Below are 16022 nucleotides of genomic sequence, written 5' to 3'. Positions count from 1 at the left end.
CTGCTTGTTGGTGTTAAATATAATTAAAAGAATTTCAGGATAGTTCCACTGTTCCCTACTGTGTCTTTAAATCTTCTGCTCCAATCCTGGCTCTGCCACTTGCCTGCTGTGTGACCCTGGGCAAGTCACTTCACTTCTCTGGGCCTCAGTTCCGGCATTTATAAAATGGGGATTAAGACTGTGAGCCCCATGCGGGACAAGGGACTGTGTCCAACCTGATTAGCTTGGATCTCCCCAGCGCTTAGAACAGTGCTTGACAAATAGAAAGCGCTTAACAAATATCATCATTATTATTTTTATTTATAGACATTTAGGTCCTCTTCCTCACTCTGACTTCTCTTCACAGCAGCCCAGATCCTGCTTTGCCTGATCCTGGGGTATTGGATTTTACCCAATTGCCATGAACAATTCTCCTAATAATAATAATAGTATTTGTTAAGTGCTTTCGATGTGCCAGGCACTGTTCTAAGCGCTGGTGTGGATACAAGCAAATCGGTTTGAACACAGTCGCCTCCCACGTGGGGCTCACAGTCTCAATCCCCATTTTATATGTGAGGTAACTGAGGCCAAGAGAAGTGAAGTGACATGGTCATGCAGTAGACAAGTGGTGGAGCCAGGATTAGAACCCAGGTCCTTCTGATTCCCAGGCCCGTGTTCTATCCTCTGGGCCATGCCGCTTCGCTAGTGGATGAGTTTGGAAAATTCCTCAACATACCTTGCTATCCCGCTAGATCACTGTCTTACCCAGTCAGTCAGTCTATCAGTGATAATTACTGAAGGCACACCTCCTCCAAGAGGCCTTCCCAGACTCATCCCCGCTGTTCCTCATCTCCCATTCCCTTCCGCGTCACCCTGACTTGTTCCCTTTGCTCTTCCCCCCTCCCATCCCCATAGCACTTATGTACATACCTGTCATTTTATTTATTTGTATTTATGAGCTCTAGACTGTGAGCTCATTGTGGCCAGGGAATGTCACTGTTGTGGTATTGGACTTTCCCAAGCGCTTAGTACAGTGCTCTGCCCACAGTAAGTGCTCACTAAATACAATCGAATGAATGAATGAATGATTGAGGGCTTACTTTGTGGAGAGCACTGTACTGAGCACTTTGAAGAGTATAGTAAAGTAGACATGATCCCTGCCCTGAGAGAGGTTACAATCCAGGGGAGGAGACAGACATTAAAATAAATTAAATAAGGGAGGGGGAAGCGAATGATTATAGGTCTGTATTTAAGGCGCTGATGGGGTGAATTATCTAAGTGTTTAGGAAGTACTGGCTAAAATGTATAGGTGGTATAGTAAGGGGTGGGGGGAAATACGATGGAGAAATGATGGCGATGCTTTGGGAAGGATTCCTTGAGATACCATTTTAGTAAGTGTCTGAAGAAGGGAAGAGTAGTGGTCATGGATTCATTAATTCATTTATTCAGTCATATTTATTGAGCGCTTACTCTGTGAAGAACACTGTACTAAGGGCTTGGGAGAGTACAGTACAATATAGGAGGAGAATCAGGAGAGGACGGTGTCAGCGAAGCCAAGGTTGGATAATGTTTCCAGGGGAAGGGGGTGGTTGACGGTGTCCAAGGCAGCTGAGATGTCGAGGAGGATCAGGATGGAGTAGTGGCCATTGGATTGGGTGAGAAGGAGATCATTGGTGACTTTTGAGGGGACGGTTTCTGTGGAGTGAAGGGGACGGGAGCCACATCGGAGGGGGTTAAGGAGGGAATGTGGGGTGAGGAACTTGAGGCAGCGGGTGTAGGCAGCTCACTCAAGGAGTTTGGGGAGGAACGGTAGGAGGGAGATGAGGCGATAACTGGTGGGAGCCGTGGGGTCAAGGGAAGGTTTTTGGTTTTTTTTTAGAATAGGGGAGACATGAGAATGTTTGAGAGCTGTGGGGAAGAAGCCACTGGAGAGCAAACAGTTGAAGTTGGCAGTTAGGGAGGGAAAAAAGGAGGGAGCAGATGTTTTGATAAGGAAGGAATGGGGTCCGATGTGCAGGTGGAGGAGATGGATTTTGAGAAAAGGCAGGAGATCTTCTCTAGAGATACTGCTGGGAAAGATGGGAGAGTTGAAGAAGGGACCGGAGTCGGGGAGGGGTTGGAGAGCAGCGTGGTTCAGTGGAAAGAGCCTGGGCTTTGGAGTCAGAGCTCATGAGTTCGAATCCCAGCTCTGCCACCTGTCAGCTGTGTGACTGTGGGCAAGTCATTTAACTTCTCTGTGCCTCAGTTACCTCATCTGTAAAATGAGGATGAAGACTGTGAGCCCCACGTGGGACAACCTGATTCCCCTGTGTCTACCCCAGCGCTTAGAACAGTGCTCTGCACATAGTAAGCGCTTAACAAATACCAACATTATTATTATTATTATTAGAGGAGCAGGGGAGAGTTCAGGGAGATTTCACCTGATAGTGTCAATTTTCTTAATAAAGTAGGTGCCCTGGTCATTAGGGGCAAAGGATGGGAGGGGGGCGGCAGCAGGGGGGTTTGAGGAGGGAGTTAAACTTCTGGTGAGGGCGATGGGCATGGGTGTCAATAAGGATGGAAAAATAATTTTGCCGGGCAGAGGAGAGGTCAGAGTTGAAGCACGCAGGGATAAACTTGAAGCGGGTGAAGTCGGCCTGATATCTAGATTTCCGCCAGCATCGCTCTGCGGCTCATGCGCAGGAGCAAAGGAGGCAGACTGTGGAGGTGATCCAGGGCCGTGGGCTAGCGGTACGAGATCGACAAAGGGATAGGGAAGCGAGTGAGTTGAGTTCAGTAGAGAGGGTGGTGTTGAGAGCATCGGTTTGGTCATCGAGGGTGAGTAGTTTGGGGACGGAGGCTAAATGGGACATGATGAGTTGAGGAAATTGGATAGGGTCAAAAGATCGGAGGTCTCTGTGGAGGAACGGTGCTGATTTGTGGGGAGGAGATGTGTGGGAGAGAAAGCAGGTGAGGAGGTTATGGTCAGAGAGAGGGATTTTAGAGTTGGTGAGGGTGGAGGTTGTTCAGTGGCTAGAGATGAGGAGATCTCACTGTCGCCGACCTCTCACCCACATCCTACCTCTGGCCTGGAATGCTCTTCCTCACTTCAAAACCTTATTGAAGGCACATCTCCTCCAGGAAGCCTTCCCTGACTAAGCCCTCCTCTCCCTTTCTCCCACTCCCTTCTGTGCCTCTCCTACTAGCTCCTTCATTCATCCTCTCTCCCATTCCCTACAGCACATATGTATATATCTGTCATTTATTTATTTGTCTCTTTATTTATATTAACATCCATCTCCTCCTGTAGACTGTGAGCTCGTTGTGGGCAGGAATGTGTCATACTCTCCCAAGCGCTTAGTACAGTGCTTTGCCCACAATTATAAGTCTTCAGTAAATACGATTGAATGAATGAATGAATGAATCTGTGAAGGGAAGGTCCAGGCAGGAGGGAAGGCGAGAGCAAGGTGTCGACAGTGAGACAAGAGTGAGACATTTATCGTCATTTCATGGCTGAGTAAAACCAAAACCCACGGGTTTTGCCTATTAGGTAGACGAACTGAAGCTGAAATTCACAATTCACAGCTTTCTGGATCAGCCACTTGCAGTTGATTCTTGAAAAATCCTTATCTGCCCATAGTTTTTGACCCTCAGTCAATGGCGGAGGGAAAAGAGGAAGCGGATGGATAGGTGAGGTCAGCGGTCATTGAGGGGAGTCAGTGGGAGTGAGGTAGGAATAAGTGGGGGGCAAGGTTTAAACCACGCAATGCCCAGGCCCTTGTCTTCACAAGTGAGTTCCCTCAGCATGGCTCTGGCCCCTACCCAGTATTCATTATCATCATCACCAATGATATTTATTAAGTACTGTACTAGGCACTTGGGAGAGTATAAGTCAACAAAGTTGGTTTTCATTCATTCATTTATTCACTCAGTTGTATTTATTGAGTGCTTATTGTTTTTAGAGCACTGTACTAAGCGCTTGGAAAGTACATTTCAGCAGTTAAGAGAGACAATCCCTGCCCACACTGGGCTTACAGTCTGGGGGGGGGGGGGGGAGACATCAAAACAAGTCAACAGGCATTCATCTAAATAAATAGAATTATAGATAAATGCATGTATACATAAGTGCTGTGGACTGGGGTAGAGCAAAGGGAGTGAGTCGGGGTGACGTGGAAGGGAGAGGGAGCTGAGGATAAGGGGGGCTTAGGCTGGGAAGGCCTCTTGAAGGAGTTGCACCTTCAGTAGGGCTTTGAAGGAGGGGAGAGTGATTGTTTGGCGGGTTTGAGGAGGGAGGGCGTTGCAGGCCAGAGCTAGGAGGTGGGGCAGGGGTCAACGGCGGGACAGGCGAGAATGAGGCACAGTGAAAAGGTTAGCAGCAGAGGAGCGGAGTGTGCAGGCTGGGCTGTTAGAAGGAGAGAAGGGAGGTGAGGTAAAAAGGGGCAAGGTGATGGAGAGCTTTGAAGCCCGTAGTGAGAAGTTTTTGTTTGCACATTCCCTGCCCACAATGACCTTATGGTCTAGAGTGAGGAGACAGACATCGGATGTAAATAATTCATTTATAATATATAATTTAAGGATATGAACATGAGTGTTTTAGGGTTGAGAGTGGGGCAAATGTCAAATGTTCAAAGGTCACAGATCCAAGCGCCTAGACGACCTGGAAGGGAGTTGGAGCCAGGGGAAAGAGGATTTAATTGAGAACGGCCTCTTGTAGGAGATGTGACCTTAATCATTCTCTGAAGGTGGCGAGAGTGGTGGTCTGGTCTATGGAGAGGGAGGGAGTTCCAGGCAAGGGGGAGGATGTGGTTAAGAGGTCAGTGGTGAGAGAGAAGCAGCTTGGCCTCATGGATAGAGCCCCGGGCTGGGAGTCAGCAGGACCTGGGTTCTAATCCCGGCTCCGCCGCTTGTCAGCTGTGTGACCTTGGGTAAGTCACTTCACTTCTCTGTGCCTCAGGTACCTCATCTGTAAATGGGGATAGAGACTGTGAGCCCCACGTGGGACAACCTGATCACCTTGTATCCACCCCAGTGCGTAGAACAATACCATTTTTATTATTATTGTTGTCTATTGCATGACCTTGGGCAAGTCACTCCACTTCTCGGTGCCTCGGTTACCTCGTCGGTAAAATGGGGATTAAGGCTGGGCGTCCCATGCGGGACAGGGGCAGCGTCCGACCTGACTAGCTCCTATCTACCCCAGTGCACAGTACAGAGCCTCGCACCTAGTAAGTGCTTAAGAAATACTATAAAAAAATAGATGAGATCGGAGCACAGTGAGTAAGCTGTCATCAGAAGAGTGACGAGGGCGGTGAGGTAAAGTAGGAGGGGATGAGCTTGATTGAGTGCTTTAAAGCCAAGGGTAAAGATTCCTTCCCAATTTGTTCCTGTCCCATCCCTGTGCCTTTGGCTGTGCAGGAAGTAAGAATAATGATGATAATAATAATAGTGACATTTGTTAGGCGCTTACTATATGCCAGGCACTGTACTAAGCATGGGGGCAGATACTACAGTCCCTGTCCCACATGGGGCTCCCAGTCTTAATCCCCATTTTACCAGTGAGGTCACTGAGGTACGCAGAAGTGCCCAAGGATGCACGGCAGACAAATGGCGGAGACAGGATTAGAAGCCAGGCAGATCCTTCTGACTCGCAGGCCCGTGCTCTATCCGGGAGGCCACGCTGCTTCTGCGAGGGATCCCTCGGTCAAGGAGAGGCTCCGAGAGGGAGAAGGTTAAAAGAAAAAACCGGGCAGCAAGATGTGGCTTCGGGCCGCGGGGCTGGCCCGGTAGACCTGGTAGACATTTCATATCGATTTCATAAAGGACTTGGGACAATCGGCTCCAAGCGGAGTGTCCGGCGGTGAGGTAAAGCCCCGTATTTAAATCTGACCTAGGAAAGGTGGTATTTCACTGCCGGACCGAATGATCACCATTCATTGCATTTATTTTTTTTTAATGGTGCCTAAATGCCGTTGCTCTGTGCCAAGCACTGTGCCAAGCAAGTGCTAAGCGCCGGAGTAGGTCGAAGCCGAGCAGACTGGACACGGTCCCTGTCCCATATGGGGCTCCCGGGCTTACTCCCGTTTTCCAGATGAGGTGACCGAGGCCCAGAGAAGCCGAGCGACTTGCCCCTGGAGGTCCCACGGCAGATAAATGGCCGGAGCCGGGATTAGAACCCGGGTCCTTCCGACTCCCAGGCCCGGGCTCCATCCTCTAGGCCGTGCCGCTTCCCTGTTTATTGAGCGCTTACTGGAAGTGGGGGGGAACAGAGCACCGTTCTGAGCACCGGGGAGAGTACAGAGGGGAACCAGTCTTGACTCCCAGGCAAGGGGCTACTGTTGAAGCGCAGTCCACTTATTCGGGCGATGGTGAAGATATTCCCTTTTTCCGCATCTGCAAACGTGGGTTCCACCCCCATCCCTCTAAATCTTCCTTTCCTAAAGGAAGTGGCGGTTGGTGGAGGAGCACTTTTGTCGGCGGTGTAGAGCTCGGGGACGTTAGCGCAAAGCGGAGGCGGGTCGTGGCCCCCGCGGGGAAAGGCTCCCCACCGGACCCGTCCCGGGACTGGAATGAGTGGGAGAGGTAAACCACCGGGACTGGGATCTTTATTCCCGGGAGGGAAGGGGAGGGCCGCCACAGGCCAGGTGGCCGCCAAGGAAAACTTGGCGACGGGATGGACAGGGATCGGGGGGCGGCCGGGACCCGAAAGGCCGGTCCTGCGGGGCCCTTTTGCACCCCCTGCCCGGCGGGGGAGATGCGCGAGGGAGGGAAGGAAGGAAAAGGGGCCAAGCCGTTTCGGATTCTGGGGAGCCAGGCGTCTCCTCCCTCCTCCCCACCGCGGGGGTCCGCGGGGGAGAGGGGGCGGCTCGGGGTCCCGGGGAAGTCGGGGCCTGGGCGGGGGCAGCCCGGGGGAGGGGGAGAGGAGGGAAAAGTTAAAAGAGGAGGGAGGAGAAGAATGCGAGGGGAGGAAGAGTAAAAAGACGGGGAGGGGGAGGAAGGAGAAAGGGAAGCGTTAAAAGGGGAGAAGGGGAAGAGTTCACAGGGAACGGGGGGAGGGAGAAGAAGAAGAAGAAGCAGAGGCCTGTGTGTGAGACGGCGGCGGCGCGTGGGGAGGGAGGGGAAGGGAGAAGCGGGGGGAGGGAGCCGGTCCCGGGGCACTTCCTCTTCCTCCTCCTCCTCCTCCTCCTCCTCCTCGTCGTCGTCGTCGTCGTCCTCCTGGTCCCGGCGCGGCGGCTGGCGGGGGCCGGGGCGGGTCCGGGGGCGGGGCGGGTCCGGGGGCGGGGCGGGCCCGGGCCGAGAGGGGCGGGGCCCGGGCAGCTGTGGCGCCGGGCCGGGCCGAGCCGAGCCGAGCCGAGCCGGGGGAGAGCGCCGGGGGGGCGGGGAAAGCCGCGCCGGGGCCTAGCGGGCGCCGGAGCCTGACCAGCCCAGCCCAGCCCCAGCTCCTGCCCGGGAGGACCGGCACCCACCGCCCGCCCGGGACCCGCCCGGCCCGCCCCCGGCCTCCCTCCCTCCCTCCGTCCTTTCCTCCCGCCCGGGCTGCGGGCCGTCGTCCGTCCCAGTCCGGCCCCGGCCTCGCCCGTCCCGGCCGGTCCCGCCCCGCCCCCGCCCCGGCCCCCGCCCCGGCCCCCGCCCCCGGGAGGCGGCCCTGTGCTGTGCGTGTCGGTGCGGGCCGCGCCGGGGCCCCGCGGGGACGCTGCAGCCGGAGCCCGGAAGGGGCCGCGCCGCCGCCGTCTCGACTAGGATGTCCCGACATGAAGGTGAGGAGCCCGCGACCCCCCACCCCTTCCCTTCCTTCCCCTTCCTTCCCCTTCCCTCCCCGCCGCACCGGCCACCGGGGCCCTCGGCCGGGGGGCGCCGAGGGCTCGGCGGGCCCAGGCCCCAAACCCCCAACCCCCGGCCCAAGGCCGCCCGCCTCCGGACCCCGAGGCCTCCGAGGAGGAGAAGGAGGAGGAGAAGGAGGCCGCCGAGGAGCGGGGGTTGGCGGAGGCGCCGCGGCCATGAGCGGCGGGGCCCGGCCCTGCTCGGCCTCGGCTCCGGCCCCGGGCTCGGCCTCGGCCTCGGCCTCGGCCGGAGGGTTTGCACTGTCATGGGGCGGCGCGGCCCGTTACAGGCCCAGGACCAACACCAGGAGGAGGAGGAGGCGGCCGCCGGGCCGGGCCGGGCCGGGCCGGGCTGGGCCGTGTCGGGCGGGAGGGCCGGGGCCCGGCGCGGCCTACCTCTCCCTCCCGCCGGGGCCGGGGCCTCTGCGGCCGGCGGGACCGGGCCCCGGCCCGGAGGAGCCCGCCATCCGCCGGCCTTTCCTACGTGCCCGGGCCCGGAGGACTGGCTTCCCTCCCACCCCCATCGGGCCTCGGCCTCCGCCGCCCGGCCCGCCTTCCCCTCCCCCTCCAGACCCCCCAAACACGGTGGGGGTGGGGGTTGTTTTGGGGGGGGGTGGGGGGCTCCCCACTGGCCGGGGACTCTTAGGGAGCCCAAGCCCCCCAGCCGGGGTAAATAAGTAGCCGCTCCCCTCCCCCCGCAGATGGCCCCGGTGGCCCAGAAATCTTGCCAACTGGAATTCCCTCCCATGGTGGGGGTGGGGAGACGAGGACGACGAGGAGGAGGAGCCCCGGGTCGGTCCGGTATTTACCTAAAAGGAAGTGGTCCCCGAGCTTCATCCTCCCCGGGCGGCTGGCTACAGGGTGAGGTGGCAGGAAGCCCTCGGTGCCCAGCGGGCCAGGCCCCTGCGGGCCCGGGAAGCGCCGTGGGGCCCGAACCTTTGACGATGACCTTCTTTGATTATTATTATTTGGGGGGAAACGCTCAACGGGAGAGAGCACGGCCTGTCCCGCCCCACCTCGGCCCCCGCAGAGCGTTTAGGGCAGCGTTTAGAGAGTCGCGGTGGAGGGGGCTGGGCACACCGCGATGGTGGTTGAACCCAGGGCGGACTCCCAGGTGGTTGAAGGGCAGCGTGTCCCGGGGGCTGCCGGCTGACCTTGGGCCAATCACTTCGTCTCTGGGCTCCAGTTTCCCTCGACTGGAAAATGAGGATTCTAATACCCCGGCTCACAAGGGGGTCGGGAGGAAGGATGGAGAAACGATGCAAAAGTAGTTGGGGGGTGGGGGGGGGGGTGCTGACTAAACTCGAGGCATTATTAATAATGAGGAGTCTAATACTCCAGCAAAGTTACAGAACTGCTAGAAGACATAGGAAACGGTCTCTCTCTCTAGCTGTGTACCACCCTGGATTTTAGCGGGGCTCGGATTTTCGAAAGAAAGCTGGTGTCAAAAGACAGAAACATTTGTAATTGTTGCTCGTTGTGGTCAGGGAAGGGGTGTGTGTGGTTGAGTCGTACTCTTCCAGGCGCTTAAGCCTGGTGCCCTGCACGCAGAGAGCACTCACTAAGTACGATTAAATGAATGAAATTCAACTCTTTCTCCTGTAGTTTCTGGCCAGCCTTCCAGGATCAATCCGTGGTATTTATTGAGCACTTGTTATGTGCGGAGCACTGTAGTGAGCCCTCGGGAGAGAACAGTGAAGCACCGGCCAACAGGTTTACAATTTTAGGGGGTCCTTCAGCAACAGGTTAGATTAAAAGTGGTGTTTGGAATTGAATTTTAGGAGGAACGTTAAATCCTATTTTAGGCCTCACTGTACACACGACACCGTCTTTGAAACTCATCGGAGTAAACAAAAACCAGTGATTAAAGCACAGATCAGGCTATCCCACCAACCCTCGGCCCACTGGATAATTATGGAATAATAATCGTAATGATGATCTCAAAGCGCTTTCTATGTGCTAAGTGATGAGGTAGATGGAAAATAATCAGATTGGGGGTCTCGGGTGGGACAGGAGCTGTGACCAGTCTGAGTCATGGGTTTGAAACCCGGCTCTACCGCTTGTCTGCTGTGTGACCCTGGGCAAGTCACTTCACCTGTCTGGGCCTCAGTTCCCTCATCTATAGAATGGGGATTGAGACCGTGAGCCCCACGTGGGAGTTGGACTGTGTCCAACTCGATCTGCTCGTATCCACCCCGGCCCAGCGCTTAGAACAGTGCCTGGCATATAGCAAGCACATAAGAAAAACCATCATCGTTATTATTATTGTTATTATTATTATAAGATGATGAGCATTTTATCCCAGTTTTACAGATGAGGAAACTGAGGCCCAGTGAAGTGAAGTGATCTGCTCGAAGGTCACCCAGTTGGCCAGTGGCAAAGCCGGGGCCCCGAACCTGGGTCTTCTGACCGTCAGGTCCGTCTCCTTCAGAGAAGTCACCTAGTCACGGGACTTTTATCAAAATCATCCTGACAGATTAGCATTCTATTTTTAATGATCTCCAGAGAAGGAGAGTCCATAACCTTCTACAAATGACACCCCGGGCTTAAACAACCCTCGCTGTCAGGAGGGTGTTCTTTATATCTAACCTAAATCCCTCACGCTTCACTTTAAACCCTTCACCTCTGCTACTCTCTGAAATTGGAAGAACGATTGGCCATCATCCTCCGAGTCGCCGTAGAATTTATTAAGCGCTTACAGTGTGCAGAGCACTGTACTAAGCGCTGGGGAAAAAATGCACAGATGGGAATTCAATATGGTCCCTCTCCCTGCAGGGGCTCACAGTCTAAAAATTGCCAGGACCGAATAGGGCTCAGAGCTCTTCGTATACTTGAAGCCCACTGTGTCTGAACCTGTGTACCTGCAATTTTATCTATTTGTATCAGTGCCCAGCTTCCCCACTAGACTGTAAGGTCATTGTGGGCGGGGAACGCGTCCGTTCTGTTGTGCTCTCCCAAGCGCATGGTACAGTGCTCTGTGCACAGTAAGCGCTCAATAAATACGATGGACTGACCGGCTCGGCAGCCTCCGTACAAAAACGGACTTGGCGCGAAATGTGGGAGAAAGTTAAGGAAACTCCAAAGTGCAGCAGATTATGCGTTTTACAATGTGCTTCCTGAATGTAGGTGCTTAGTGTCTGTTTTGAGACGAGCAGGTAGCAAGTGCTTACCCAATTCTAAGCGTTATAATCCTAGTTATTATTAATAATAGCAAGTGTGGTGTTTAATCGCTTACTGTGTGCCAAGCACTGTACCCAGCGCTGGGTCGATAAAAGATATTTAGACTGTGAGACCCAGGTGGGTCAAGGAATATGTCCAACCTGATTCTACCCCCGCGCTTAGTACCATGTCTGGCACATAGTAAGTGCTCAACAAATACCACAATTATTATTACTTTTATTATAAGAGAATCAGGTCCCACATGGGGCTTCCGGTCGAAGCAGGAGGGAGGGCAGATATCGAATCCCCGTTTTGCAGGTGATGGAACCGAGGCTCAGAGAAGTGAAGGGACTTGTCCAAGGTCACACAGCAGGCAAGTGGTGGGGCTGGGATTAGAACCTAGGGCCTCTGAGTCACAGGGCCCTGTGCTCTTTACAGTAGGCCACGTTGCTTCTGTAGTTCCTTTGGGCTTTCTAACTGAATCCTACTAAGCTGTGGCTGGACGTCGTACTCTATGGAGAGTAAACCTGAAAAATGGAATGGGAGAGTCGTCATGAGGCACTCGCTTTTGGGCATCGGTGTCGTGATTTCTTTTGTAATTTCTGTGCCCTTGAATATTTAACTTCTGGTCCCCTTAGATTGCCTTGTGCTCGGTGTAGACCGATCCGGTTGTTACCCATCTGACTTTGAGGATTTTCTTCTTCTTCCCTAAAACGGCCGCAGTTGCTCCTATTGGCTTTTTCTCATTGGGAACAGGTTAAATGGACCAAAAGAAATATTTTCACGGTTAACTTCTGAATTCCATCCTTTCAGGGCGCGGGATGGCCAAGGACTTGGTTTTTAAAAAATAAAACTTGTCTCCCGTACAAATGAAAACCTGTTATCGGAACCTCGATTATCCCAATCGGTCGTCCGAACCCAGGCCGATTCTGATCATTGGAAAGCTCTGGTTTCCAAGTTGGGCATGGCTCCGGCCCCGTCATAATAATGACAGAGTTGATTATGGTATAGGCTAAGTGCCGATTGTGGGCCAAGGACTCTTGTAAGAGTTGGGGTAGCTATAAGGTAATCAGGCAGGACACAGTCCCTCCCCTACAGAGGGTTCACAGTCTAAGTGGGAGGGAGGACAGGTATCAAATGCCCATTTTACAGACGAGGAAACTGAAGCGCCAAGAAGTGAAGCGGTTTGCCCAAAGTCATCCAGCAGGCAAGCGACCGGGCCGGGCCCGTGCTCTCCCCGCTAGGCCCCGCCGCTTCAGGGGCCCAGGTAGCCGGGCCCAGTCAGATCGGTTCTCGGAGCTAAAGTTCCAAACGCCGGCTTTGGGTGGCCCTCCGGCCCGGGACTGTCTGAAACGAACTTCGAACGGGCCCTTTGGTGCCTCGGGGAAAAATGCTGGGTGACCGGAGCCAGGAATCAAACACTCTGCAACTTCAGTCGTGATGCTTAATGGGTCTCCTCTTCTCGGGGAGGTCTGGCGGTGCCCATTTCGGCATTTGGCTTTGCCCGGAGATTTGGTCGCCGATCCGGTCCCCTGCTCGGTAGAGTCACGGCGGGGTCTTTGGGGATAAAAAAAGAAAAGGGGGGGAGAGGAGGTTTAAGGCGCGGAATTACCGCCCCTCATTCCGGTAGGTAGTTGCTCTGCTTCACCCACCTCCTTCTCTCTCCCCCCTCCCCCCCGCCACCACCCCTCGTGCCCCAAAGTGATGACCCTCCCCCACCCCACAGTGGCCACTTGGTCCTGGGCCCCGGGGAGCCTAGGGCAGGCCTGAGGTAGCCCACCCTTTTTGGGGGGACCATGGTTTCTTCAGCCCCCTGGCCCTAGGACAGCATGTATTTCTTCCTTTTTTGCCGTTACACGGTGGTAGAAAGATCTGTGACCCTATTCAGTTCGGGGATCCGGTCGGGCAAGTCTGTTTGCAGTTAGGAGAGCTGGTGGTACAAATCTCAGAAATGATCCCGTTCAAACTTACGTTCAGATTTCTCGGTGGCGCGGGTTCGATCACATCGGGGTTTTTCCCACGAGAGCAGCGGCCGTATCTATGGTTTCCCCGTTGGTCTCGTACAGTGCTCAGTATAGCATTCGGGAATTACCGATGGGGTATTTGTTAGGCACTCGCCACGTACCGAGCACTGGTCTAAACCCTGGGGTAAGTATAAGATCACCAAGTTGGACACCTGTCCCTGTCCCATACGGGGTTCACAGTCTAAGGGGCGATGATCTACCCTGTACGGTTTTTCAGTTTTAGAGCATTTCTTCAACGCCAGTCTGTACGTTGCCTCAATTTATTAACTTGCACTTTAGGTCGGTGTCTAATGGGAACCTGGAAACTTGGCAGGGAAAATGGGGACTTGAGGTTCTGGAAGAAAATCTGCCCTGTTATACTGCTTACCTTGGGAATGTGATGATTTTCGAGAAGCAATTTCGACTTTCCAAATCTTTAGAAAGCGGAGACCGTGTCCCAGCATCAGAACTGTTGGCTTAGTAAAGGCGGGCATAGACTGGGTTGGAAATCTCCTTTGGGTTGATCTAGTTAAAGCTACGGTTCCATATTCGTATTCTCTCTGAAAAGGTTCCGGTTCGAAGTACCGCGTGGTCCTGACGAGACCGCGAACTTTAAATTTTGCAAAGATATCTCTAGCGTTATTACCAGAGGAGAGGACGGGAATCTGATGAAGAATAAAATTTATCTATTCCGAAGGGGATTGACTCTGTAATGTTAGCCCTGAACGTTCAAACTGCGTTTCCTGCTTTTTGACGTCGGTTAAGTTTCGGCCTCGTCCGCTCAGTGGATTTATTTGTAAAGTTAAAGTAGCAGGAGAGATTAATCCTGCAGAATGGTTGTGAGGAGGAATTTGACGTAATTTAAGCACTTCAGAAATGCAGGTCGGAATTTAAAGATTGTATCGAATGCATTAGAAATTGGCCGCAGCTCGTTGGAAGTCGGCTTTTAGGGCGGTAGGGAAACTCAGTGGATTTCATCGATCGATGGTATTTATCATTCATTCAATCGTACGTATTGAGCGCTGTGTGCAGAGCACTGTACTAAGCGCTTGGAAATTTATCAAGTTCTTACTCTGGGCCCTGGGTGCACATTGTACTTGAGCGCTTGGAAAAGTACAAGATATGATCCCCACCCTCAAGGAGCTTACAGTCTACAGGGGGACACCGACTATAGGCTGTGCATATAAGTGTTGTGGGGCTGGAGTGAGGAACAGAAAGCTTAAAGTGCTGCACAGTCAATGGAGAGGGCCGGTAGGGGAGATGAGGACTTAGTCTGGGAAGGCCTCTTGGAGGAGATGTGATTTTTAGGGGGTTTTGAAGGCGAGGAAAATGGCAGATTGTCAGATATGAAAGGGGGAGGGAGAGAATAATAATCGAGGTATTTAAGCACTTACCCCGTGCCGGGCACCGTACTAAGCGCCGGGGTGGACAAAAGCAATGGGGTGAGACGCAGTCCCTGTCCCACGTTGGGCTCACACACAGTCTCAATCCCCATTTTCCAGATGAGGTCACTGAGGCCCAGAGAAGTGACTGGCCCAAGGTCACACGGCGGACAAGTCGGGGAGCTGGGATTAGAACCCATGACCTTCTGACTCCCAGGTCCGTGCTCTATCGGCTCCGCCCTGCCGCTTCCCAGAAGAAAATGTACGAGGAACCTTCTTGCCCAGGTGGGGCGAGAGATCCCAGGCTGGGAGGGACTAAGGAAGAGAATCTCCAAGGTGGGAGGAAGTGACCCAGAGTTGGTGGAATCTCCCACGAGAGCATCCTGTACCCTGAGCCCATAACTTGGGTGGTCGGTCTGCAAAAACGGGGCTAAAAAGTGACCCTTTGGGGAGTTGAGTGAGTGGCTTATTTGGGGAAGGGGTGTTCAACGCAAAGGGTACGGTTCTCCCAGGCTGTCGGTTCTGGGAGGTTGTCTGGAGAGAGCCTAGATGTCACATTTGCATATTCCTGTCGGGCGGAATAGTAAGCTTATTTTCTCCCTTCTCCCTCTGCACATACTCAGCTCTTCAGAATGGAAAGAGGCATGCATTCTGACAGTTGCTTTTTTTATAGTGAAAGAATTTTCTTTGGGGAAAAGTCACTTAGGGATGCTGATATAAGGCAAAGGATGCTAAGATGTTCTTCAGCGAAAATATCCACCGTCTCTTTTTTTAAACAATGGTATTTAAGTGCTTACTATGCGTTAGGTGCTGTACTAAGCGCGGGCATAAATACAAGCCAGTCAGATTGGACGCGCTCCGTGTTCCACTGAGGGTTCATCGTCTTAATCCTCATTTTACAGATGAGGCAACTGAGGCATAGAGAAGTGAAATCTCCTTTGTTGTAAATGTTTATCTTATTTAGCCATCCCTATGTACCCATAGCGTCCAGTGACCCTAAAACTTCATATATTTAGGAATCAGAAGTAATCTCCTGAAATGTCATTTCTACTTCAGATTTTAAAGATAAAAAAATGCCCTTCTGCCCCTTTAACTGTCTTCAATCCTGAGTTTGTATTTTGTCATACGGGTAATTGGCTCACTTTTTTCTAAACATTTAATTTGTACCTTTGAATGGAATTTACTTGTAGTGTTTTTATACTTTTTCCATTTTCCTTTCATTCTGCCCCAGTGCTTTCATTCATTAAATGACTACTGTGCCCTAGGTTTATGAAAGAACAGTTCCTCGTAAGATTTCCAAGTGCTTTCACATGTGTTTAAAGGCGTGATCAGAAAATCTTTGTTTGTTGCTTGTTTCAACTTTTACGTCATCAGGAGCTAGGGAGGAAATACGTTCCAGGGACCAGATGTAGGCAGGGATGGGGTTCGTTGCATTCGATCCATTCGGTCAGTCGTATTAAGCGCTTACTATGTGCAGAGAACTGTACAGTACAGTACAGTACGACAATAAACAGACCTGTTCCCTGCCCACAACCAGCTGACAATCTAGAGAAGGGGAATGTCGTTTGGGCCCATAGTTTGCCACCCGGCTTCAGAAAAATGATTAGTTCAGGTAAGGGTAGTTTGGGTAATCAAAACAAAAAAAAGCTAAGTCACTGAACAGATTGCACATGGACCTGTTCCAAATAGCCAGATTAAATTAG

General features: G+C 52.9%; 1 protein-coding gene across 3 annotated transcripts in view; it reads left to right on the top strand.

The window, feature by feature from the left end:
• Nucleotides 1-16022, top strand: part of KCMF1 (potassium channel modulatory factor 1) — a 96573-nt gene that overhangs the window by 5117 nt on the left and 75434 nt on the right. The window contains exon 1 of one of the 3 annotated variants that reach the window (XM_007672894.4): nucleotides 6423-6537. The exons of 1 other annotated variant lie outside the window; for it this stretch is intronic. In XM_007672894.4, the coding sequence (XP_007671084.1) occupies nucleotides 6525-6537 (13 nt within the window). In that variant the 5' untranslated portion in view covers nucleotides 6423-6524. Of the gene's footprint in view, nucleotides 1-6422; nucleotides 6538-7612; nucleotides 7713-16022 lie in introns of those variants that run through there. One more of the 3 variants, XM_029082191.2, reaches the window with a different exon arrangement.

The sequence above is a fragment of the Ornithorhynchus anatinus genome, chromosome 17 (genome assembly GCF_004115215.2).
Source record: "Ornithorhynchus anatinus isolate Pmale09 chromosome 17, mOrnAna1.pri.v4, whole genome shotgun sequence".
In the NCBI taxonomy this organism is placed as follows: domain Eukaryota; kingdom Metazoa; phylum Chordata; class Mammalia; order Monotremata; family Ornithorhynchidae; genus Ornithorhynchus; species Ornithorhynchus anatinus.
This window is presented reverse-complemented; position numbering and strand designations above follow the sequence as displayed.